This window comes from Halyomorpha halys, unplaced genomic scaffold (genome assembly GCF_000696795.3).
Source record: "Halyomorpha halys isolate HHAL.00 unplaced genomic scaffold, Hhal_1.1 Scaffold111.1, whole genome shotgun sequence".
Taxonomy (NCBI): Eukaryota; Metazoa; Arthropoda; class Insecta; order Hemiptera; family Pentatomidae; genus Halyomorpha; species Halyomorpha halys.
The window spans coordinates 400388-427951 of NW_027109684.1; the positions used below are offsets into that span (position 1 = coordinate 400388).

Here is a 27564-nt window from a genome sequence, read left to right on the forward strand (position 1 = left end):
TACATAAATAATAAATACTATAACAAATAAATACAAATATATATGTACAGAATAAAATAGAGTATATATTTATTTATGAAATACGAAGTCTTGTACAAATTCATTACATTAAATATACCGTTTCATAACAAAACCTGAGTCTAGTGACCTATTACAAAAACAATAAACAAAAGATTAAACAGATTGGATATAGAACGATTATCGTAATATTACATTAAACTTAATCATAATTATTTTATATCAATCAAAACATAATATAAGTACAGATATTAATTGGGCTTTGAAAACTACATACATACCACTATTTATATGTCTTTTATAGAGTTAAACTTATTACTTACTGTTATAAAGTATATTAATAGTATAATTAAACTCTTGTTATATAGTATATTAATAATATAATATTGGTTACTATACTATGCTTAAGCTTCTTCATTGCTACAGTGCACTTCGATGTGAAGATATACATGGTGGTTCCGAACAACCACTCCAGCTGATAATCATCCCTTCACAGTGACAATTATGGTCATAACATTAATTATTGACCTTCCACCATATGGCCTAACGAGAATTAGAGTGCTATAGCACGCAATACAATAATTAGAGCCCCAAAAAGAAAATTCCTAACAACACCCACATCTGTTCAAGTGTGAAGTGTTAGATACTAAATCCTTAAAGTATGTCGCATTATAACATTTTTTTTTTAAATATGATTTGTGAAGCTGGTTTTTCTAGAGCGTAAAAAACTGAATGCGATATTTACGCTGAATTATATGTTATAAAATAAGCTTAATTCAAAACAGAATACCATTCCCCTAGTCCTATCAGTGTTTTTTTTCTAAAAATTTCTGTTGCAAAATAACAAAACAAAAAATCACTAATTTAATATTATGATCAATACGAATTAAAGTTCTCTACTGTTCTTTTTTATTTTTCTTACATATTTTAACTTACCTAAGCCGAGAAAAATACTTAACAAATTTCATAATGTAAAGTTTTTTTGTAATACTAATGTTTCAAATTTTATTTAGCCTGTAAAAATCAATAAAAGTGGGCAAAAGTTTTAGAGAAAGATGAATCCCTAAAGACTTAATATAATAGTGACACGTCTAATAAAAAAACAGTTTTTGTTTTATTTTAAATAGGCCGTATTCTTAAGATAGTACTGTAAACTGGATTACTTTCTCAACTGAGGTCTTCTATGTTCTTAAGCTAAAAATGCTTTCATAAGGTAATTCTAGGCTGAGGAATAATCTACGGAATAGGCCAAATAGAAAATAAACAAAAAAACACCTTTTGCAAGATAAGCATTACTGATTGGAATAATTTCTCTGACTTAAATGAATAAATAAATAAATGAATCCTTGAATAGATATAATATTTATACTTTCTTGAGACTGGTTATCATTTTTTAAATAAAATAAATTTTATCAAATTTTAGTCAAAAAACAATTTATATTTCTTTATAAGTCCAATGTTTCGGCCATCCACAAGGACAATCTTAATACAATTTTAGAACCACAACAATTTTAAAAATCTGTATGCAGGCTGTTTTGCCCAGATCATAAATTTCAGTCTACAATTACCCTATTTTGTCAACATATTAAATTAAAACTTATAATTTTACAGTCAACCTTTACTACTATAATTTATCACAACAACATTGGGTTTTGAAATATTATAAAATTTATGTTATTTAAGTGAATCCTTGAATTTCCAGTACGTAGTGGTTAAGACCCTACCTTTCTTCTATTATAAATATTATCTTTTAAATGCCAATTATGTTTTCATGTGTCTTTTATAATTTTTTTTCTCTTTTTCGCTCTTTCCCCTTTTAAATTGTAGTATATTATTCTTTTATAATTCTTCTAAAATTAAATCTTTAATCTAAAGTCAGTAAATTGTTGTTATATACAGTAAATGTGGCTATTTATAGCATGGTATCTGTAAAATGTAATTATGTCTGACCCGTCGTCGTGTTATTATGGAAGAGAAAAAAAATCTTAAATGTAAAGATAAATATTATTGAGTCACCAAGCGTGAATGGTTCTTTGAGCAAAAGTGATCAGCTATGGTTACATCACTCATTCTGACTCATTTTATTAAACAAATTTTTAAATAAGTCCCATGAATGTTTCATAATGAAGGCTATTAGTATTGGTTCATAAATGCAAGTATGCAAACCATAAAGTACAAGCACTAATATTCCCTGTCATAATGGGGAGGAATATTAGTTTTTTTTTTTCAGTTGGCATTATAAACCTTGTAGATAACTGGCCGATTGGGCAGCAACGGTGGCGATATCTGTAGGAATTCCGTATCGAGTAGTGCCTGTCTATGATTTCGGTGCCCTCATTAAGTTATAGATTAAATTGAAATGGAAACAAATGTGGGCAAATGTTACCTATAATAAATTAAGGGAAATCAGAAGTGACGTCTCCTCTTGGATATCATCAACTAGAAGTGTGCAGAGAAAGGAGTTGATTTTGACACAATTCTTATCTTAATAGCCCGCGATACTCCACCTCTATGCCAAACTTGCGGAATACGACTTACTGTTTAACACATTTTAACTGAATGACTCCCTCAAATTCATGCTGTTTTTCAATTTCAGGTGCTTTTTAAATATTACTCGATTAAACTATCTCAAAATCTCCTCTTCCCGTTTTAAGCAAATATTTCAAAAGTGATATAGGACCGTTGCTCCCCGGGGGTCTAAGCGAGGGGGGTGGTCCGGCAGGGAAGGATTGCGATTTTTTTATGATCTCCTTTTTTGAGATTGTGACATGTCGTACATCGACCAACCTACTCGCTAAAGTTGTAACATTTTAGCATCCTCAGATAAAGTGTATTTGACAAGTGTCAGCAAATTACCTTTTTTATTCCATAAGTACCCTAGGTAATATCGGCAACGATTTTGGTTAAATCGGCCTACAAGCAGGTTCTCTTGGCTCAATGTTGTTTTGAAAATTATAGTAGTTAGAACTTTGCACTACAAATCACTACCTGTTTTCAAAATAATAAACCATAGAATTCTTTTTGGTTATAACTTTAACAAGGTTTTTATCAATTACCGATTGGTTTCTTGACTACCTATTGCATCTTACATAGGTCTTTAAGACTTTCAGAAGGAATGCCATTCTAATGTTTGCGCAACATATCAGTTGATGTACCAGCGGATCTCCATTCTATGTTGAAGGATAATAAACAAACTGTTTATAAATTATTTAATCATTCCCAAATCTACTATAAGATGTAATAAAATTTTGCCACAGGTCCCCATGCTGCAATAGTTTCCCACTCCAATATAATTGTAGCCATGAATCCGGACCCTTGCCCCCATACAAGGGTTCAGTCCAAAAGTCTTAAATTAAAAGTATATCCTTTGCTATTTCGGAAATCAAGGGAATAATGACCCACAAGTGGTTGGTGCTTTAAAATAATTAAATAAAAAAAACCTTGTAGATCTTAGTCCACACGAACCAGCCTTCTTGGTCTACTGCTTTCCAGTTTTCTGCATGCAGCTCATTCGCATCTTTGAATTCTGCCTATCCATCTGGTATTTGGCCTCCCAAGTGGTTTCTTTCCAACTATACTGGTATTCATTGTTGTGTAGAGGCGTCCTCATGAATTGCTTCGAGCCACATGCCCCGCCCATCTTACCCTCCTTGCCTTCATATCATATTGACTGACCAGTATCTGCCAGTAGTTCACTGTTAGCTCTTCTCCTCTTACTGTATTAAGGCTTTGATCTCAGATCGCTCCTGTAATTGTACGGAGAGTTTTCCTTTCTTAACTCTCGATTCTTCTTTCTATTATACCTGTTAGAGCCATGATCTTGTAAACATTAGTTAAATATTACCGCCGTTCATTTATATTACAGCTATGAATTAGTGATATTATTATTATTAGGTCAGCATTCTACCAGATTAATAGTATTAGTTTGTATTTTATTATGAAACAGAGACCTCCAATTACCAAATATAAATCTTCTACCTGAACAACAGCATAGGTAGAGTAATTGCTATGTTTAATATTTTATGTTAGTAGTAACTATTGATATAGATTGACAGTTTACCTATATATAATACGAACAGCTATCGATATATAATACTAGCTTAAGAGATAGGCAATTTAGATAATTACAAAAAAAACTAAATTATACTTGACCCGAGCTATGCGGGTTCACTGTTGACCCAAGCTGACAGACTAAATTAGTTGTTGAACTTTCACCTAATCGAAATTTTTTTTAAACCATTTTAGCTTCATTTCGTATCACAATTAACACAAGAGTTCATTTTTGACTAAAAAACACTATATTTCGAATGTTTTTATTCATAACAACAGATTTCTTTACAGTCAATAGTGGAAAAAAAAGAAGGAATTTTTCAGGTAACTTTCAAAGTTATTGATCAGAAATATCATAAGGAGAAATGCTTATTCAGCCATACTGTCCAAATACATTGGCTTTCTGAAACACACCAAATTTATCAATTATTGGATATTAAACACTAACATATATCAACAAAGATATAATTTTTTTTTCTACTTTTTCAAACAATTATCAACTGTAACATAAATACAATTTATTTTTAATTATTTCAAATAAATTTTATTCATTTTTTTTCCCTCCTTCTCACACAAAGTTATATTATGTTTTCATTATTCATTCATCCCTCTTTTTATTTTGTTCTCAACCCTATCTATGCTATTCTATCTATTCTATTCTCTCATACCTGCAACAAACGTTGCGTTACACAAATGCAACGCAAATTAAACGAAATTATCAATAAATAAAAATATTGAAAAATATCAAAAATTAAATAGCCACAGGCACTAGAACAATAAAAAAATAAATTTTTTTTTTTTAAAACAGATAAATAAGTTTTACAAAAACATAAATATAAATATCTGACATAAGTATAAATATGTATTCAGTAGACAATTTTGCTTTCAAGATGGGTTGGGAAAAACAAAAAGGTTCACGTATAAGACTAGTTCCCCGCCCCCAACTAGATCCCAATTCCAAATTGATAGAAACCACCCGCATTTAGAAAATCAATAAATAAATGGATGTAACTTTGAAGCAGACATAAATTAAAATTATATGTACTAAGAATTTTTTTAATGGAAAAAAATATCTCAAAATGAAATATTGGAAATTACAATTTTTTAAATAAAATCTCAAAGCAGTGTTTACACTCCATCAGACAATTCTCACTACAAAAGACAATTATTGTGACCGTTGAAGAGAATATGATAAACAAAACATGTACGATCCTTCATGGTAACAAAGGCCAAATGCTTTAAATGTTTAAATCTCGTGGCAACAGCAAAATTTAGTTTTTTTTCCTAGATCGAGTTCTTCACGCTTGCGTTTGGCAATAACTATTCGTTGCGCCGGTGTTTCAAGGATGCAGCATTACAGTTGTACACTCCTTTTGTGCTTTCGACCATTGTGCAGTCATGGAAACCTATTAGGACACACCCTGGATAAGCGAATTATTTAACTCGAAAAATACAGAAGTGATGCATTACCCAATGCCTTTGATGTGTTACTTTTTTTAAGATGAATATAGTTGGTAAGAAAAATGCTAACAAATCCGTTGTCTATTTCGTACATGGTCAGTAAAAAGTATTGGAATAAAAAAAAATTTATTCATGATATCCTGCTAGATAGCATTATATTGGATTCACGTAATAACATGTCATGGGGAGAATCAATAGATATGAATAATGTAGAAGAAAACCAAAAATCCATAAGTGTAAATAACACCAGGGTAACCTGCACAAGACCTCGCGGCTTTGGGGTAGGATACCTTTGGAATCCTAGACTTAATCCCAAAACTCTTGAATTCCTGAAAATTTATGATTTATGAACAAGAGAAAGCAAAGATTTCTGTTATTTACTTGGAACAACCAGTTTGTTTTAAATAACCAAATGATTGTTACTTTAATCATGATAAGGTTTAGTAAAATTCAAAACTACTATAAAGATAATTAATGAAAGAACATATAAAAACTAATTACGTATAAAATTATAAAACAAAGGTTGACATTGTCATCTTTTTGAAATTAGTGGATTTTCTACATCATAATCTTTAAGATCTTCTCTCCCATTTTCTTCCTCTTTATCATCATCTTCATCAGAAAGAGCCCTTACTGACATACTTCTTTAATGCCATAATGACCTTCATTATGATCTATCTTATGTTTTTGATCTTCCTCTTCATCTAGATCACCACAGCTTCATTCATGAAAACAGTCATTTGTTTTTCATTGAAGCCAATCTTGGCTTCACTGGATTGTTTTGTGTACATTTCAAAGATTTTTAAATATTTGAAAAATTTAAAATTTCAAAGGGATAATGTTGGTATGTAAGGAGTATGTTAGTGTTGTTAACAGATATTTTAACACTGCGAAATGTTTCATGACCGAGTGTCTCATTATAGATATATATATTTTTAAATTGTTTACGATACAGAATTTTTCTAAAATTTTAGTATTATTTTTTGGTTTTTGTGGGTATGTGTTTAGCTAACCTTTATAATTAATGTTTATAAATGATAATATGTATTTAATAATTAGTATTTTTTAATGACAAACATCTGGAATTCCAGATTCTCAGTACATATAATTTTAATTTATGTCTGATTCAAAATTAGATCCCTTTATCTATCGATTTTCTTGATGCGGGTGGGTTCTATAAATTTGGAATTGGAATTGGGGGGAACTAGTCTTATAAGTGAACCTTTTTGTTTTTCCCAACCCATGTTGAAAGCAAAATTTGCTACTGAATACATATTTATACTATCAGTTCAAACACATCTCAAGATTGAACCATATTTATAGAAATATATGAAAATATATTTTTCTAATAGACACTTCTGAAGGGCTTACTTACTATATACAATATTAGAAGATAGTTGACCGCATGAAGTAGATAGTAGGAAGAAAGTCCAGTTGTACAATACTAACTTTTACTTTAGTATTTTTTAATTCCTGTAATATCACTGGGGCTGAATAGTCATCCATATCATGAAAAAAATAAGTATTAATATTATTACCACACTAGTTTCTACACTTGTACTATGAACTAATACTATTAGCTTTCATTGTGAAACAGGGCCCAGGTGGCGTCAATAAAGGCATCATAATATTATTAATACACACAATTTTGATTCACATAAACTCTCAACTTTTATTTTAAAAACATCTCCAACGTTTCTGCCCTCAGGCCATTTTCAAGGAGACAACCTTAAATATTGATGTCATGTTCTTGTTGTCCAGATATATATATTGATGAAACTAAACAATATATGAAAGGTAGGATGTATCAACATGGGAATGACATAAAAAATATGAAAAAGGGCCTGAAGAAAATAGCACTAGAAAAAAAAATAAACGATGTTTGTGAGTGGAAAAAGAGAAGATTATTTAAGTGAAAAGGTTTTAGATATAAAATATAAAAATGTATACATGACATGGGCAATTAGCTTGCAGATTTTGAAAAGATTTTAAAGAACATATCAATATTTAAGGTTGTCTCCCTGAAAATGGCCTGAGGGCCGAAACGTTGGAGATGTTTTTAAAATAAAAGTGGAGAGTGACGAAGTGACAGAAAATTAAAATAAATATACAAAGAAAGTAAGAAAATATGTAAAAAAAAATTTTTTTTTATAAGAAAATAAAAATACTAAGCTTAAGTTAAGGAAGTATAAATATAGGTGAATAGGAAACTAATTACTAATTAATACAGCCAAGAATGATAAAATTGAAAATAAAGAACTAGAGTGATAAATTGTAAAAAATATTTATTTAAAATAGTTACAAATATTGTAAAAAGGTAGGTGTAAAGGTAGGTGAAGTAAATGTTGCGAGGTAATATTTTTTTTTGTATATTTTCTTACTTTCTTTGTATATTTATTCTAATTTTCTGTCACTTCTTATAATGTTTGTATCTTGTTTTAAAGTCTTGCAAAGTGTGGTGAAACGTTGGTTAACATTAATTTTTTTTTCTTTATTGAAATTTCCTGTATACATTTAGTAAATATGATGTAAGTTATTATGGAGCGAAACAGGCCTGTGGAGAAAACACCCATTGGTAGCACATGAAGTTCTTACATTTGTAGGTCTCGTGGCCATCTTCTTTTCAGTCGCCTCGGTACTAGTAGGTTTGGATGGTTAGGGAGTTTATAATGGAAGGAATGATAGGATAACATTAAATAGATTTTATTTACTACGTTGTACCTTTATTGATCCAGACTATCTTCCTATAATATATAAAGTGTTGTTATTGGCGTTTTTACAAGACTGGTGGATCTTCACTATTTGAATCATTTTCAAATTTTAGCTATGAATATATTGTTATATTTATATCTGATACTTTTACACAAAACTTAATTATAAAGATTAAGTATTTGAAGAAATATAAGGCCTGAAGATGATATCTTTCTGACAATCTGGCTAAACATCTAATGTGACAGTGCGCAAAGACCACCGATTGCGAAACACTATAGTAAAATCACTTGTTACGAAAAACCTTTGAACATTTTTTTTTTTCAGAGAGTTTCCCTAGAGTACGGTTTAATTTAATTGCATAGAGGATTTTTTTAAAATATTAATTTAGTCCGATTCGCCGCGGAGAGTTGTCAAAGCGTGTACAATGGAAGTGCCGATACTAGCTTCCTCCTTCGCTGAATAGAATGGAGAGGAAATGAGGGGAGTTGCTAGCACATTGTTTTCTTTTTCTTCGACACCCAACCGTATTTCCTTTTTCTCTATTCAATGACAGGGGTGTAGCACGAGCCTCCTTGATCAGCTCCTTGAGGAGGGTTAGCTAACACCTTAGGCTGTGTTTTATGGAGTTAGTATCGATTAATAACTCGATTTTATATGGTAAACTGGAAAACTGTGAATTCAAACAATTGAAATTATGCTAAATGTTTGTTAAGTTAAAATATAACTATGTACAAAAAGAAAAAAAACGTAGTGTAAGTTTTTTCTTCTTTTTTTGTAAATAGTTTACATTTTTTTTTCTAATATTATATTAATAATAAATAAATTAAAAAATTAAAATCTGTACCGGTACAATCCATGAAGGGTCAGAGCTTCAGTACTTTGTAAGGAAGTACTGTTACTATACCAACGGTTGTGCAAGGAGGTGATTTGGTCAGAATCACGCTTGACCGCCAAAGTTTTACCCAATTTACGAGGCTGGGTGCACCCCTGGAGGTGGAACCCACAGGGTTGACTAACGGCTACAGTGTAACATAAAACAATTTCTGCCCAGCCGGATTCAAACCCATGATCCTTGGAATTAGTAGCATCATGCCTTACCATGGTGCCACCGCGATTCCAAAAAAAAATGTATATTTATATTTAATAATTATTATATTTTTATATTACTTTTTGCCGGCAAATAGCAACATTAAATAATTATGGTACAGCTTTTTAATATTTTTCTCTTATATGTATTATTAAATAATTCATTCTGCTTGATGATTCAGGATCACTTTGACTGATTATCCTGAAAATCTTCAGTGGTATTTACACAGTCAATTATAAACTCTCTGTGAAATAGCTTTCGGTAATTCAGTTCACATTATTCTATTCTTCGCTCTTATTATTCAATAAACACTTTAATTTTTATTTTTAATGCTGATCTCTCAATATCTAGTCGTGTGTATTTTATATAATATCCCCATTTTAGTTATACCCAGTATAATGTTAGTTTTTCCTTTGACTATCGATCAGCAGGTGTTCGCACGAGACACTGTTTCGCCATATGGTGGCCACCTGACGAGTACTATTCACTAACTGTACTCAACCTAAAATACGATATTCAACCTTTGAACAGTGTTATCACCTTGTCATAATATCGCATATACAATAATGGTCGAAGATCTGAATTCGCTATAGATCAGGAAGCTATTTAAAATGAATGATAACACAATAAATAAAATTGTTCTCTCGATGGATGCCGGAAAATTCTCGTGGCAGCTGTCCAAGGAAATAAAGGAACTGGAGCGGTTAACTGACTAATTGACCGATTTCGTTAATTATATCGAGTTAATTGAGGTATCACGGGAATTCATTCCGGAGCTCGGAAAGTCATCCACAGTGTAAAAAAAAATGTTATTCTACTTCTTCTTTTTTTTTCTTTTTCATTCGATTTTTGAATATTTAGTGCGCCTAATTACTACTTCTTAATATGACTTTTGTTTTTGATCGGTTTGGAAGTTACTGGCAGACTGTATTCAATAGTAAAATACAAAGAAAATAATTGCTATTTCTAATTTTAAGTCTTTTGTCATAAAGGCTTAATCGAATCGTGGAATTTTATTATGAACATAAAACTGAAACATTAAACTTCAATTTACTCGGTTTGAATTTAACGTGATTAATTTGTTCTTCATGACTCCTGAATGGGTGGGCTGGTTCGGTCATCTCTTTTTTCATCAGGTAAAAAAAAATCACTATCTGAATACGGTACTTACCCCTGTTGGCCTGAGCCAAAGCTTTCATAAACTATCTATTTAATAACGCTAACAATCAAATAATATCAAAATTATTTATGAAATATTTGCGACAACAATTACCAATTTACAGTGATAAGCATAATCTTATATGTAAAACTTATGGAAGTTTTTTAAAATTTATTTTCTTCGAAAACTGTACAATTAGAGTTAGTTTAAGCGATTATTAAAAATGACTAATGTACATAACTTACATGTCTGGTATGTACATTATACTACACTTGTATGTTCATGAGTACATTACTCTGACTAGCATAGGACTGCTAGGGTGCCGTTGATGGTACCTGACTGCATATCCTTTAATTCGGCATGACTGTCCTCGGGGTGGTCCGGACGTGAGGCGGGTCCATGACTTGGCACCCAGATGCACCGTTTCTGTCTGGACCAGTGATAGTGCTTCTTTTAAGCCGGATTCATACGGTTGCTTCTTGCCGCAGATACAAAAGTTAAGTATTACAATCATCAGAAGCCAGATGAGATATTATTACAGGCAGTTTTCAAAAAGATGCTCATTTATACAAATTAAATAAAAATGATTTAAAATGCATTTTATAGGCACTTAGAAAATCACTTATTTTCTCACTCATCAATAATAATGACATTTTCCTCCAGAAGGTGTCATCCTAGAATGGGGAATTAATTTTTATATTATTTTTTTATTTATTAATTGCTGTTTACAGCTGTATTTACATTAAAATACATTAAGTACATCAAAATACAGATATGTAGAGAAACTACCCATTGGTAGCACTTTAATAATCTTTCTACACTAGGTCTCGTGGGCATCTTCTTTTCAGGTGCCTCAGAGAATTGTCAGGAATATATGAGGAAGCAATGTTAGAAAATTGAGGGTTCTAGTGACAGGGAGCTTATAATGGAAGGATTGATATCTGGTTCGGGCTAGATCGGTTACATAGGTCTTTATTTTTAAAATATTAAAATTAAATTTTCGATTTCTTTTAGTTACGGGGTATCACAGCATCAGCGACGATATAATATACCTCACGCCTTAAGCATCGATTATAACTGAGTGTATTACATATTATTGTAGTAAAAAAATGAAATTTTCATACAGCATCCAACGTTTTCCAGTATTATTGTCAATAATCAATCTATTGATTAGCATACAATGAACATTCAAGAGTCCGAATTCAATAATTCCTTCAAATGACTAGGGAAAGATGTACTTCATAAAAATTTATATTTCCTAAAAAAGCTCATAATAAAACCAACAAAACATTATTATTATGAAATAAAAAAAAAAAAAGGATTTCTTTCATTATGCATTATCTTACTCAATAGTATTATATTATTATAATTATTATATTATTAAGGAAAGGGGAAACACATATTTTACAAATTATGAGAAATGAAACAAATCGATCGAACGAAAAATCAATTTTAAACGACTCATTGTTATTATTCCACTATATATGTAAATAAAATATTACATGTATATATGATATGATCACTAAAAACTTTTTTATACTATATAAAGATTATAATAAGGATAATCAAGTTGAGAACAAAACTAATTAAAAAAAAATTCATAAAGGTCATAAGCTTTGGCTCAGTCAGTCCCTTCTGTTGCATTGACATCTGGTGTACGATGTGGAAGCATCTGTTCTTGATTTTTCTTGAATATTCCTTCCTCTCCTTATCTATCTTTCTCCTATACGAATAACAGAAAAATGAATCAAATATTTTTAGCCCAACTCTAGTCCGTTCGCTTGAAAATAAACATGAGAAATCCTAAGGGCATAAGATAAATATTTAAACAAATCCCCTTTCATAATGTAGTTCAGAAAAAAAATTAACAATTATAATTTTAGTTTTTATTATTCCTATTATATTTCTGTTTATTTCTCCTGATCCTTTCTGGGACCTTTTCCTATCTCAAAAAGATAATGTAATCTTAGCTAATGTAATCTTAGATAATGTAATCTTAGATAATGTAATCTCATAAACAAGTAAACTTAAAAAGATAATGTAATCTTAAAGTTTACTTGTTTATTACAATCATATAATTTAAATATTCTGATCTGTATAACTAGTGTTATTCTTACATGGAGACATGTTCTGTTTAAACCATTGGAACTATCAGTTAACTAGGTATGTGATAATCCCTTTTATACTCACTTTTACTCTCTAGAGTAGAAGTAATGAATGGATGTAATTAACCAAAAGGATTAGAAAAATTAGTGTTTTATGTATCGGGTTACTACTTTATTCCCATAGCGCGATGCTGTAAGACCTGAAGTCTTCCTGAATAAATAGTTTATCTAAAGCAAAAAGAATTTTTCTAGCGGGAATAGAAGTTCCTGAAAACCGACGCATTCAAAATAAAAAAATATTCAAGTTTATAAATTAGCACAAGTCAAGGGGTTTCCATTAAAAACTGCATGGGATATTTTAAATATAATCATAAATAAACAATTCTGAAGATTCTAGGATGTTAATATAATTATTTGAGATTGTATGTTGAGGATTATTGTGGCGAAACTACAACATATCCATGTTGGAGTTTCGACTACCCAGTTACATCAGGACAACTTCTTACTTGTACCTTTACAACCCATGGATGGTTCAGAACTTTGTTAGGAAGAATGTAACTAGACCAACGGTTGTAGGAGGAAATTATTTTCCCAAGATAGCACTCAACCACCAGATTTTTTCCCAATTAAGAGTAACTTTATAGAGAGTGGATGGACCCTAGGAGGGCTTTCGAACCCACAGGTTTGACTCTACAAAAGGTTGACTCTCTTTATATACCAATATATGTATATATAATATATTTATATTCAGATTAAGGCTGTTTGAAGGTGAATTCCTTCTCCAGATCAATGAGGATATTAAGCAGAGCTTATCGTTATAAACACCTCCTCTTAATGCTAAAAGGGAGTGTTGCCAAAAGTGAAGTAATCCTGACTGAGATCAGCTACAAAGAGAGACCTGACTCATAAGCAGAAAAATTGAAATCGAGGTGAGAGCATCAAGTTATAAGTGAAGCAACTGTGACCTTTAGTTGCTAGCTTCATTAGAAAATCTAGTTTAGACCGTCAGGATTTCCTCTCGCCTACGGTACGACCGTGCTAGGCCGCGATTTGCCTAATTTCTATGGAGTCGTTCCTCTACATCTAAGGAATATTATTCAGGAAACTATTTAGTTAAATAAAAACCTATTCTAATGGAGCTTTCAAAAAATGGAATATCGACGAAATTTAATAAGGTTAAATCTGGGCTTTTATAATAAAAAACAAATGTATACGAAGTAACAGCCTTAATACTCTGTGTGTTAATGATTACGTTATTAAAATTGAAAACATTAAAAGCATAACGCAGCATTGTACAAAAATCAGAGAATTTGTATCAAGTTTTTACTAATATTTAATAATTTATTGTGGACAGGCTTAATATTAATTTAAAAGATACTGCGATCTTATTTAGTTAATAGTTTTGTAAAAGTTTGAAACCCTGTCTCTACTCCACGATGGATTTCGGACTTAAGCCACAATTATTCTAAACACGCTACAGATTCATGTTATAAGTAAATAATTTCTTTCTCTTAAAGTTTTCATATTTTTTTAAAATTATATTCCTTAACGCTCAACTTTTTTGAATTCGTTAACAGCTTATTTACCATAATTTAATAAGTATAATTTGTTATTAAGAAAGATTCGATTTATTTCGAAAATTCCCGGTAATAAAATATTTCTGTACTTAAAATATTTCCTTCAAAATATTTCTGACGATATTGATACTAAGTTGGAGGCATACTTAAAAACATAAGGTTTATAAAGTTGTTTTTGTCTTTAAGATAATTTTAAAAATTAATCTGGAAGGATGGAAAATCTCGCATCTAATTCTGAAATGACCGTTTAAATATTACATATTGTTATCGTATCAATTCAAGATTAGGAGCTTAAAGATATAATTGAAGGATTTTTGGCAATAATATTACTAGCCACATAATGAAAACTGTTCAGAAGAGAAGTTTCGAAATATTCTACAATATTTATTAATCTAAAATTCTATAATGCTTTATATATTTCATATTCCATAAAAAAGGAAAATATGTAAAAATGGTGGTGTTAGTTGAACATTATAAATAGACCTATGGAGAAACAAAGGAGCATTTTATACAAAAATTTGTTTTCAAAATTATTGCTTGTCACGTTCTTGCTTCAATCCGTTAAATTTTATTATGTTGACTATGCAGGATGTTTTAGGGTTAAGTATTCAAACTGAAAATATGAATGAATGATATAAAAATAAGAAAACAATTCCAATAAAAATATGTCCGGTAACACTTTATTTGGATTATAATAAACATTAAATATGTGTATTAACAACTGTATTAATGAAATGTTAACTTTAAGATTCCATGTTGAATCTTGTTCAGAGTAGAGCCTTGAGTATCAAGACGTGCTAGGCATCTTCATTTCCCAGCAGCACTGCTCGAACGGCCCCGGTGTATGTTATTGTCAAGAATGACAACACTGGATTTTTTTATTTGGCTTGAAATTAAAGATAAAGCCTACGCATGCTCTGTTAATGACCTTAATTCTTTACGAAGCAGGTTAACTGAAACTTGCAAACCAGTAACACATATCTAGTGCTATTCGGCCACTGCTGCGTTGTAAGAAAGATTCCGAACCTACCTGAATGCTCATGGTAATCATTTTGAACAACATTTAATACGAATGTTAATGTTTAAACTATTCGTTACGCATATTAATTTCTTCATTATAAATTAAATTCAATTAATATCATTAAAAAAATTTCTTCATTATAAATTAAATTCAATTAATATCATTAAAAAAATTTCTTCATTATAAATTAAATAATTCATGGTATTGAAAATCTTTAGAAGTAAATATCTCCTAACCAAAGTGTGTGTGAACGGAAGTCTTCATAGTAAATTGCTTTCTGGTCTTGAGATCCTTAATACTTTCAGTTTGAACACAACCCTGAAACACCCTTTATAACAATTGGAATTCTATTGGAAAATGAATAGGAAAAGATAAATTAATTCACATTCTTGTGTTAGGAAATAGCACTGTTATTTGTTTTAATTATGATTCATAGATCCTTTATTAAATGTCAAGTTATTCTGTTATGTTTCAATACTTGGATGCGTGACTTTATTGACATTTTGCTTTGTCTTAGGTGAAGCTATTCACTGCTACGTGTGCTCCAGCGACGTGGACAGATCCTGCGGGGACCCGTTCAACAGCACGTCCAGGAGGTTCCTCATCAGTGACTGTGAGCGGGACCGGTCCTTCACGCCGTATCTCAAAGGAAACGCAGTCTGCAGGAAATTCACTCACATAGGTAACTAGAAAGTTTAATAGTTTAGATCTATCCTCAAGAATACTTATCTGCAGAGGTAGGAAGAATGATTACTCCTCGAGTAGAATATTAAAATGATATTCAGTCAGAAGTTGAAGGTCAGTTCAGTCCAGGAGTTGCACAATAATATCTTGACCACTCCTCTTAAAATAAACCTATCGAACTTTAAGAGAAAGAGCCATAATTATAAATGTAAAATAAAAAAAAGTTAGTATAATCAGAAGGGCTTATCATTGAGTCATTAGATTGAATATTGATACTTGTGACAAATTTACCATGTTAAATAATCTGACTCCAATAATTGACTATGTAAATTGAGCTTAAGGAAATATTGTTATCTCATTTGATTTTATCTTTTTTACAGTTATCTCATACTATCCATTTGATGATTCTAGTACAGGAGTTCTATGTGTAAAACTTGGCACATAGAAAATATGTCTGGAAATCCTGTTAAAAATTAGTTTCTATCGCACTTAAGCTTACAGGAAGGAGTATAATGGAGGGGATATGCTTCCAAGCCGAGTGATGCCAGAAGGCGTAGTCTACTATGCCTTTCGTAGGCATACTGTACTACTTATTTGACAGTCGGAAGTTACTCCTTTTCCCTGTATAGAAGAAACGACTTTGTATAGGGATTTATAAAAAAAGTTGAGAATTACTCAAAGTGTGCTCACATTTTGTTGTTGATACTGTTTTTTTTTTGTTTTTCCAATTACTATTAATTCTCTTCTCTTTTTTTTATATTAATATATTTATTGATAATTATTATTACAAACTTGAGCAATGAGTAATATTGCTAATTGAATACAGTAATACCAAAAAGAAAAAGAGAAAACATATATAATAAAAATAAAAATAAAAAATAAAATATTTATACCATAAATGAGTAAATAAATACTTAATAAGTGATTTACAAAATAAGAAATAGTTATGAACATATATATTACTTATCCATCTATACCTCACTGGAATGCAACTGAAACTGAAATACAGTGTATAAACGTATTATGCATTTCACACCCCTTCTTCATCCTTTGACTAAGCTTATGACATCTAGTCGATCGCGACACGCTTATAAGATAAAAGGTAGGTCTTATATACATGAAGGTTGGCCACCCCCGAAATATAGAATATTGATAATATTTAAAAGGGAGTCTATTTTCACCCCAACATCTTAATTTGAAAAAGTTACTAAGTAGGAAATTCATTTGACAAAGTAATGAATTATAAATTTTAGGTCTTTCTTTTAGAATTTCCCATATAAATCCTAAACAGTGAATCCTAGAAAAATAGTGATAATAAAAAACATGGAAGAACGTTAAAATTATGCTTGGAATATATATCATAACGTAACAAGTCCATCAAGTATGTTCCTAAAGCACCAGCTCTGCTTACATGTGGACATTATAGTGCTTAAGACCAGCTACTAGCGGCTAAAGAGCCAAGCTATTGTACCAGTTGTTTATTTTTTTTTACTTCTAAACGTATAAAGTAATATGTATTTAAAAAATATCAAGGCATTCAAAGCTGTATAACAAGACTTTTTTTTCTCATTGGTAGCAGAGCTTTTCTTGAACAATACACTATCATGAAAGAGCTATTTCAAGTTGTTTTTTCGAGAGTTTAGATCGATTGAAGTAAAATCGAGTTCACCCTTCAATACTTTTTTTGTCACTTGAAACTGCCAAGTAATTACGTATATAAGTTTTTAAATTTCCATTGTGATGACAAAACACTCATTCATCAAGTGTTCTACTTTCATAAAAAAAAAAAAAAAATTGAAAAATCTGCTTTACATTGCCATTCTGATACATCTGCACCCGAATCTCTAATAATATATTATAATATAAATAGTAAATATAGCATATATTTTGGGATTGGCAAGAAATCCAATTTTTTTTTTTTAACCGTAATACCGTGGAAAAGTTACAAATTGCCGAAATGAAAAAAAAAAGGGGGAGGGACGAAATCAAATCGATTCATATCTTCCGGTTGAACATGGACTCTAAACTTTGAATTTTTAAAACTTTACTCAGATAATCGTTAGAATAATTAGACTTGTCATAATATAAATGTGACTCATCACGTCCATTATTATTTAAACTGATTAAGAATCAGAAAAAGAATGGTATAAATATCTAAGGTTCTTTCATTCCCACAAGAAAACACCGGAAAAATCCAAAATTTCAGTCATTCTTATTTTTTGCAATTTTTTTATGGGTACTAAATACAACTTTAACGTTTACCACCAACCACCCAAACCCATTAGTTTTCTATCCTTGCTTCCTCTTCCATTCCTAACAATCGTCCGAGGAGCCTGAAAAGAAGATAGCTTCGTGACCTTCTAATGTAGAAATGTTATTAGAGTGCCTCTAATGGGTAGTTTATTTACATGGCAGTTTCCTACTATTGTAATATAATTTACTAGATGTATTTTTAAGTAAATTTGAATAAATCAATTTTTAAAAAAAGTTTCCCTGTAGAATTGTTTCCCAGAAATATAAAAAAGATGCTTAAGATAAATAGGAAAAAAATTAACTGTTTTTGTTTTTTTTTGTTCATAATATGAATGACTAAATTGATTCATAAACTAAATTGGATAAGAGTAAATTTCGTATAATTTTATACGCCATGATTTATTCGTCCCGGGCATTGCTTAATAGCATCCACTAAAAATTCTAGAGGGTCCAGTCAAATCGAGACTAGCAACGGACCTCGTTGAAATATTTAGGTAGGTACCACATGCACTAGGCCTGTTCGATATGACTAAAAAATATTTAACTGGTGGGGTAAAGAATTAGTAACGGAGAACCTTCACCACTTTATACTCGTGCTGAGACAAACCTAGAGTACACTGCATTCTCAAATTGTGAAATTAAAGCTACTGACGTATTACGCCGTGAAATCATAAAAGCGTCGATAAAATACCTACAACTCCAAATCATCTTTATTCCACAACAATGTTTAATAAAGAAGAGATAATTTAATCAACCTGATGAAATTCGTTGGTCAAGAAGGGTTCGGTAATACGATCCGCTTCCAGGCAACGTAGCCAACGAAGATGTAAGAAATTAAAAGAGTTATCCGGACTAAATCGGTCGTTGTAACGGTTCATGTTTTCAATCGATTGGAGACCACGTCCGTGGAAATAGATTTGTGGTCAGCTCCTCACTAGTTAGCCAACCGTTGCGCTTTCTTCTAGCCGCCTTTCTGCCGTCCACCGTGAACCCGGTGCCGTTCTCGTTTCTTCACTAGCTGTCATTTGGAAATGAAGGGGACTTACAGTAGTAATTGAAGTATTCCAGCACATAGATAGTAGTAAAAAATTGGTAAGCCCATCTGTCATTTTTATTGTTCTCTATTTCAAAGATATCTTTTTCTTGATAATTTATTGACCTGTCATACGTATAGGAATTCGATAGCTCTACACCAACCTTGGACGACATCAAACATTTTGAAAAAAAAAACATAGCGACTAAATCTGTAGAGTACTTTAGGAGATCATGAATAGGAAACAAAAGGACTATACATTTTTAATTATATAGATCGAATAGATGATAAAAAAACATTATTTAGATTTAAAAAACAAAACAAATGATAGATTCAACATGAGCCCAACAATTTATACAAAACTTGGGGAAGTAGTAGGGTACGTGATGAGCATCACGCCAGATTTATTGTTAATTATTAAGTTTTGCTGTTAGTTCAAAAACGGTGTGCTCAATAAAATTTTGATATCCTACAAGAATTCATCATTCCACTAATTGATGTTTGAAATATGATTTAATCAATTAACATTGTATCAAGAGATCTGAATATTGTCGCCTGTAGAAGACAATGTAGAAGGTTTACATCATTGTATCGCACTTTTTGATACGATACTTCCTTCTGAAAAATTTCCAGGAAAAGTGTGTTTTTCTAACGCTTGGGCACGAACGGTGGTAACGAAATTAACTTCACAATTTTATTTAATATCAAAATCTTTCATGAAATATATTCTATTGGAAATTCCATAATAAAGTGCGCTGGAGACGTAGGAGGCAACAAAATCGACTAAAACACACGCTCACTGACCCTCGCCTTACAACTCAGCTCATGGGGTGTAATGCGTGTTGCATCAGTCAGAATGAAGGCGTTCCAGCAAACAGCAAACTGTTGATTTATTCATTCCTAATTATTTTCAATTTATATTTACTACAATAAAGTGAAAGTATTCTTCTTTTTAAAAGCTTGGTAGATCTCGGGCTTACCGGCACAAAAGGAATAACCGGTGTTATCCTTCTGGTTAACAATATATTCCATAAACCATATGAAGATCAAGAACCAAATTAATATAAAATTTTTATAGGAAATAATAATAAGTAATGAAAAAATACACATACATATATTGAAACATTACTAGTTCTAATGAAAATTTCGGAATTATAATTATATTTCAGAACTTATAAATAAATTCATTTGATTTTTTTTTGTAAATTTCAATGCATTCGCTTAAAACGAAGTAAGGTGAGAAAAAAAAAGTTGAAATAAATGATTTTTGGAAATAATAATTTTTTTTTTATATCTCCATGATTTTAACTTTTTATAACAAACATTTCATTAGCTTTTACCTCAATTGGAACGCAGTTGTATTCTAGTACATTATGTAAATTAAATCCTGAAATAACTTTCGAATCGTTTGTTTCTTAGGCGGACTATGCTCATTTTCACATCCCCTCAAACGGTCCCCGGGAAACGTCCCGTTCCACTGGGGACTGGAAAATGAGCCTGGTGGAACCGAGTACCGTCTGTGGCCTAATTATTGGGCAAGGTTGGACCATCCTCACTGAACGACTACCAACAATCATCTGCATTGTGTATCATTATTATAGAATTTAACGTAAAGAATAATTAATTTAATATTTAGAAATATCATAAATACGAAATACTTTTCTTTCAATTAAGTTGTAGTTTATCCCAGTGCCTTCTAAAGCTTATTAACTAAATTTCTTTATTTTCGTATCCTGAACAAAGATTGCCTTAGCAGTAATTTACAAGAATCATTGTTCACAAATTTTATTCGGTTCTGTATTTCTGTTTATTGCAGTCTATGTCCTATTAGTAAGGGACGAAATTTTCATTGGAAGGGATAAAATCTTAAACTTCCCAACTTTGAGAATTAATGCATAACCTTAGCAACCTCGAGTCTGTAGCAGCGTCGGTTCGATTCCGGCTGGCGGTTAACTTTTATTTCTTGGTGGCCTCCCATCCCTCCCTCTCCCCAAATAAAATCTCGATTCTTCCAATTTAGTTAGGATAGATTGGTTATATGTAGGATAACTCTCTGTATGACAGAAATGAACAGGTAGGGAATAAAAAAAAATGGAAACGTCATATCTATAAAGTCCCTATGTGTTAAATACTTAGATCTGCATGTTTTAAATTTTAGTGACTCTTTAAGTAAAATATTTTACTATGACCATTTCGCAATTCAAAATGGGTTCTCAAACTCAGATTTCTCAACTATTAGGACTTTCCAATTATTGGAGGGATGGTACCTCCTCTTCTCCCCCTCCCCTTCTTATATTGTTTAACTAGAACTGAGAAGAAAGAGTCCTTATTTTATCCTTCAAGTAAGAATAGGTATGTTGAAAAAATATTAACTTAATAAACACATTCTGTTTTTCCTTATTGTTTAAATAGTTCAAACTATTTAAAGTATAGCTTCTGTTTGATTTTCAGCCTTATAAAATGGAAAGAACAGATATTGTAAAAAAAAACTTTGTTTTTTTCTGAAAATAATTTATCTAATTAATTTTATTTTTTCTAAATTAATATTTGACATTAATTCCAAGAAATTATTGATTCCTTTAATTTCATAAACAATTGTTGAACCAACCCTTTTTACAGCAAACCAATTCTAATTGTGTTCAAATCAACTTCAAAATTCTCATTAAGAAGTAGTACCCAACAATTATTTTAATTACATTTTCTTTTTTTTTTTAGAAAAAAGTGTGGAAGTTCCTAAACTATAATTTTCTTCTTGTATTCTTGATATAAGAAGTGTTTCTTATACCCAGGATGAAATACAAACTAGAAAAATTTTGCAAAATATAATCTTGAAACTCTTGCAATGGACCTCACCAAAAGACCCCTATGTAATGCAAGACTGTTGGTTTTCACCCAACTAATTGTGAGTGTTCATTGTGAAGTGATTAGGCTGACCAATTGGTCCAAATTATATTTGATGGTTAAGGTCTTCCTCCGTCTTCAGTTTCTTCAATTGATAAGCCCTGAATGGCCTTTATATAATAGATAAAAAAAGGAGATGTTCATATCATCTTATATTAATTCATATATGTGTATCAGAGGCAGAGTTCATCAAAAATATGGTGAACTTAATGAAGAAATTATTGATGATACTTAATATAAAAAAGGAAGATGGTCCAGATGCAGTAAAAAAACAACTCAAATAGTAATTAAACTATTTATTGTATACCACTATACAACTATTTGTTTGCCCCACTGAATAGAACCAAACACAAAAATGGTTTTGTGTTTTCTTCCAGTCAGTAAGCCCTGAAGAAGCCCTGTAAAATGGAAATGTTAGCTAACAATAAATAGTGTAATTATTATTTGAGTTTTTTTTTACCGCACTTGACCATCTTCCTTTTACATATTAGACACGGTCAATCAACGATCTTGTGATAATAATCAATGTATGTTCATTATTTTTAAGTAAATAAACTTCATGAATTTATTATTTAATGTAAATGAAATAAACATTAATAAAAATAATAATAACAATTTTAAACATGGTAAAAACACATTTTGTTTTTTAACTTCACTCTTTACCTGATCTATTCCAATTCTTCAGCAATCAATTTTGCCATAAAAGTGAATTAAAATCATATCGTTGAGATTAATTACTTATCGCTTAAAATATTACCTTACTTTAATATAATCATTTTGAATTAATTAATTTTGATTTGCACCAGTTTGAAAACAATTTATTAAAATTTTCAATAGCAAATGAAAACTTGAAACCAATGAATTCTGCTGAAAAAATAAAAAACAACTTTTGAAAGTTTTTAATAAGAAACAAAGTGAAATATTCTTCATAATAACCATTTTTTTTTAATTTATTTTTTTTTATTACTTTAAAAAATTACATCCAATATGTTCCAACCAGATGACAACATCTATCGGGTGGTGTTAAAATAACACATAAAAGTGATAAACATAAGTGAAATGCAAATATTACAGTTTAGACTATTAAAGTGTTGTGAAGGCTATACAATTTTTAAGCTAGATAAGTACAATATGAATTAATCTCAAATAATACAACTAATAATTTAATTAACAACTACTAAAACGAAAATAAAGTAAAAAATAAAAATAAAATAATAATTTTAAAAAAATTAAATTAAAAATAATAAATACTTGAAAAGATGTCGCCTAATTGTTCTAAAGTTGTTTTTTATAGGAAAGTAAAATCAAATTAGTGAAATTTAAAATCAAGTAATTTTAATTTTACATTAATAAATGGAATATGGTCTGGGTGTGGTAAAAAAAAACTCAAATAGTAATAACTACTTTTATTTGGGCTAACGTTTCGCCCCATGTTGCAGGACTTTGTCAGGGCTGTTCTGATTGTAAATTACAAAATACTTTTTTTTTTTTATTATTTCAAAGTTATATTTATATAAAGGTTTAGTTCAATTTCTATTTTATTAGAATGTACTAAAAATGTTTCAAGGAAAAAAAAATTATCTTTTCTCTGATTTTTACTAAATGTAAATACAGTTGAGTTTTGATTATACGGATGTTCAATTAAATGAAATGACAGAAAATTAAAATTGGGTAGCTTTGATATAATTTATTTTTACTTTCAATAATAAACATAAACAATTTGATTCAGTCTCAGGTTAGAAGTATGATTTTAAAATTTCTAGGTTATTTTCTGCTTCTATTACATCATGTGTAAAAATATATGAATTGCAAGATAACTGAAGATAGTTATTATACGTAAAACAGTATATTATTATGCTTTGAATTAAGTTTAAACCGCCATATTTTTAAATTAATTAAATATAAAACTCTGGTACTTTTTTTTTTAATTTGATGGTTATGAATAAACATTGTGAAGATATTAGTTATAATATTATTGATAAAAATGAAAAGATGTGTTGATTATAATTTTTAATTATTGACAAACTAAATTTAATTATCTCTTAAGTGAAGAAACTAATTATATAAATCATATGGATAAATATACCAATTTCTAGTAATAATGTATATAATGATTTGTTTGCAGTAAATGATGAACTGGTCGTAGTCAGGTCCTGTGCTTGGGGCTCAGAAAGTGATGTTGATGGCCCTTGCTCTCCAACGGCACTCAACTATGCAAGAAAGATTGAATCTTGCACAACTTGTACCAGTCACGAATGCAATTCATCACCAAATTTGGCCTCACTTTCAATGATGATTGCATTGCCCCTCGCTTTGCTTGCGTCGAGGTTTTTGTAGAATGTCTAAATTTTTCTACTTCCAGAATACCTATAAGTAAATACATCTGTCAGTTAAAGATAATGTACAAATTTAAATGGTTGTGTTTATAAATGTTAAAATTCTAAATCTGAATACTAATGTGGATAAGGATTGTGATCATGATATTGATTTAAGATTTAATTTTAAGTTAACAATTAATTGAAGGATATCACACAGATCTTAAAACGTGGTCAATTTATACGGAAACTAAAGTAAAAACAAACATTTATACTGACTTGTTAAATATTTTTGAGTCACTAATGCAAAAATGTAATCTTAAACATGAAATTTAAATAGATTGGAGGTAAGATCTTCTGTCAATTTTAACGAATGTTTTATTTATCTAAAAAATGTTCTCAACAGAATTAAAATTTTAAGGTCAAAAAATATTATGGAAAATTATTCCACCATACAAATATTTGACTTTCATGGCTAATATTGTTTTTTTTAATTCAACTGTGAAAATTATATCCATAAAATTAAAAAAATATAGACAATGTTTTTATTGTTGAGAAAAGCTACACCACAAATTAAGAACAGTGTCATCACTCATAACCCAAAGAGGTAGAGGCAACCAACCAAATAAATAATTAACAAAAAAGATATGAAAACAATATTTATTATATTTCTTTATTTATATGAACAAGATTCATTAAATTTAAATGTTTGGACACCACACACAGCAATTCATTACTTATTATTTTCAGTTATGTTTAAAAAAAATGTATTTTATTCTGTAATTAACTTTATTGTAAAATAATTTTATCGTAATATAATTTGTTTAACATTTTCTGTAGGTAATAACCTATATTAATTGTATTGTGTAAATTAAGGGTTTTATCTAACAGGTGTTGTAATAAAATAAAAAATATATAGTTTTGTAAATAGACAGGCATTTAGTTGCACTTTTATCAGATTTCCGTCCACTTTTGTAAATAAAAATACTTTTATAAGTAAGTAATGAAATCATTACCTATTTATCCTTTTAAATTTTATTTCTCTATTTGGATAGGGATATCTGATTTCTCAGGAAGTGCTCGCAAACTTTAGCATATCTGTAAAATTCCTTTATTAGTAACATTATTATTTTTTTTTTTCAAGGTACTATCCTCCTCCATTTTATCTACATCTTTCTGGAGATTTTTAATTATATTAAAAAAATAATTAAATAAATAAAAATTTTAAAAATGAATATCGAATGTATTATTTTTTATTAAACTTTACCTCCCAAACATGTCTTATTATAACTACCACAACATTTCAAATCATCTTGCTAAAATATATATCCTGTTAATAAAAATAAACAATCATTAAATATTAACATATATAATTTATAAAAGGTTTAAATAAATAGGCACTAGTTATGAACCAGGGATACAAACTTTTATGCATTATTTATAAACAGTTCATGTCAAACTTCAACCAAAGTAGTCTATGCATCTTTATGTTATGCAGCTTCCCATATAATCAAAACTTAATTATTAACAAGAATTTGAATATTATAAATAATCATCAAACGAGGAGAAGATGGTTGGGGGTGCGGTCAATGATAAACACAAATAAGTTCGATTAACCTATTTTTAATGTGCCAACGTTTCGGCTAGAGTTTCTAGCCTTCTTCAGGGCTGTTCGCTGGAAAATCAAACGCCTAATGTTTAATGTTCGCTGGAAAATCAAACGCCTAATGTTTATGTAATTAGGCGTTTGATTTTCCAGCGAACATCCCTGAAGAAGGCTAGAAACTCTAGCCAAAATGTTGGCACATTAAAAATAGGTTAATCCAACTTATTTGTGTCATCATTGACCGCAACGCCAACCATCTTCTCCTCGTTCATCATCCACGGTCAACTATCTCTCATAATTATAAATAATTATGATCGTTTGTTCTCACTTGATAGTTTTGCCAACATGTAGTACATTAACAGTAAAATGTTAGGTAGGTAAATAAGTGGTAAATCAAGCCACAATGGCACGTCAAAGGATTATTAATGAGTTAAAAAAGTTCTAGGTTGAAGTTAATGTAGACAAAAAGAAGGGTATCATTTTCTCTTTTCAAAAAGGTAAGAAGAAACTTCCAGTTAACTTTTAGCTAAATGGATGCTTGAACAAAATTTTAAAAAACCTATGTCTGAAACTCATAATTTATAAATGCATAGTTAGGCTGGCACTGCTTTATGGAGTATCTATGTTTACAAATTTCAGGGTGGCATGCTCTGAAAAATTGGTAAAGATAATACTCTAGAGAAGAAAACTGCCAAAATGTATGCCAAGCTACCTATAGTAAAAATAAAAGAAATGATTTCCACACAGCATGGAACTATCATTGATGGTTTACAACTACCAGGAAATGAGACCTTTAGTGTCATCACAAAAGTGTACCAAGTTTGACTCTCTGAGGATAGTAAAATATCATAAGCCTTAGAAAAGACTAATTTAATTGTTATTTTTTAAATATTCAATCAGAGAATGAACCTCATCAATAATTATATTAGTCATAATCGATCTAAATTGAAAACAACAGTAACTCCTTTCTACTTTAATTATATTACAGTAGAAGAGCATACCGAAAGAAAAAACACTGGAGGTAAGAAAAAAAAATTGATAAATAGGACTTTGATTTTTAGGCCAGGTTTGAACAGAGTTCTGTTCATTTTAAAAGTCTAGTACAATCTAGTGTTTTAAAATTTAAAAAACTGCACATGTGTACTAACTCAAAACATTACTAAAGCAAAAAACGGATCCCTTTTGTTAACCAAACACAATACAAATGTTTAAAAATTATTTTTGATGTATGAAAACTCCAAGAATGAACTTACAAATGATGATTATTTTTCTGAATTAGTCAAGTTAACTTTTTTTTTCTCTAAAGGACCTAACCTTATTTATTAAAGAAGATAGAATCTTGTAGAAATATGTGATAGAACTACTCAAATAATTTGCCATACCACTTTGGCTGCTAAGACCAATATAACTGTTGCTTGCTGTATCTTCACTAATATTAATCCAATAAAGATTTTTTTATTTCATTTTGTTTTTATTTAATCTTGCTAAAAATTTAATTAACCTTCAAAAGAGCATCTAGAATGTTCAAGGTGCATATATTTCAAATTATTTGGAAGCCGAAACTCTAAAAGACAAAAAAAAA

General features: G+C 30.0%; 1 protein-coding gene across 1 annotated transcript in view; it reads left to right on the forward strand.

Moving 5' to 3' along the window:
• The window catches only part of LOC106677908 (UPAR/Ly6 domain-containing protein crok), a 39506-nt gene extending 13895 nt beyond the window's left edge, over positions 1-25611 (forward strand). The window contains exons 2-3 of the mRNA XM_014416117.3: positions 15708-15872; positions 24187-25611. Coding sequence (XP_014271603.1) covers positions 15708-15872; positions 24187-24398 — 377 coding nt within the window. The 3' untranslated portion in view covers positions 24399-25611. The remainder of the gene's footprint in view (positions 1-15707; positions 15873-24186) is intronic.
• Positions 25612-27564: the final 1953 nt, after the last annotated feature.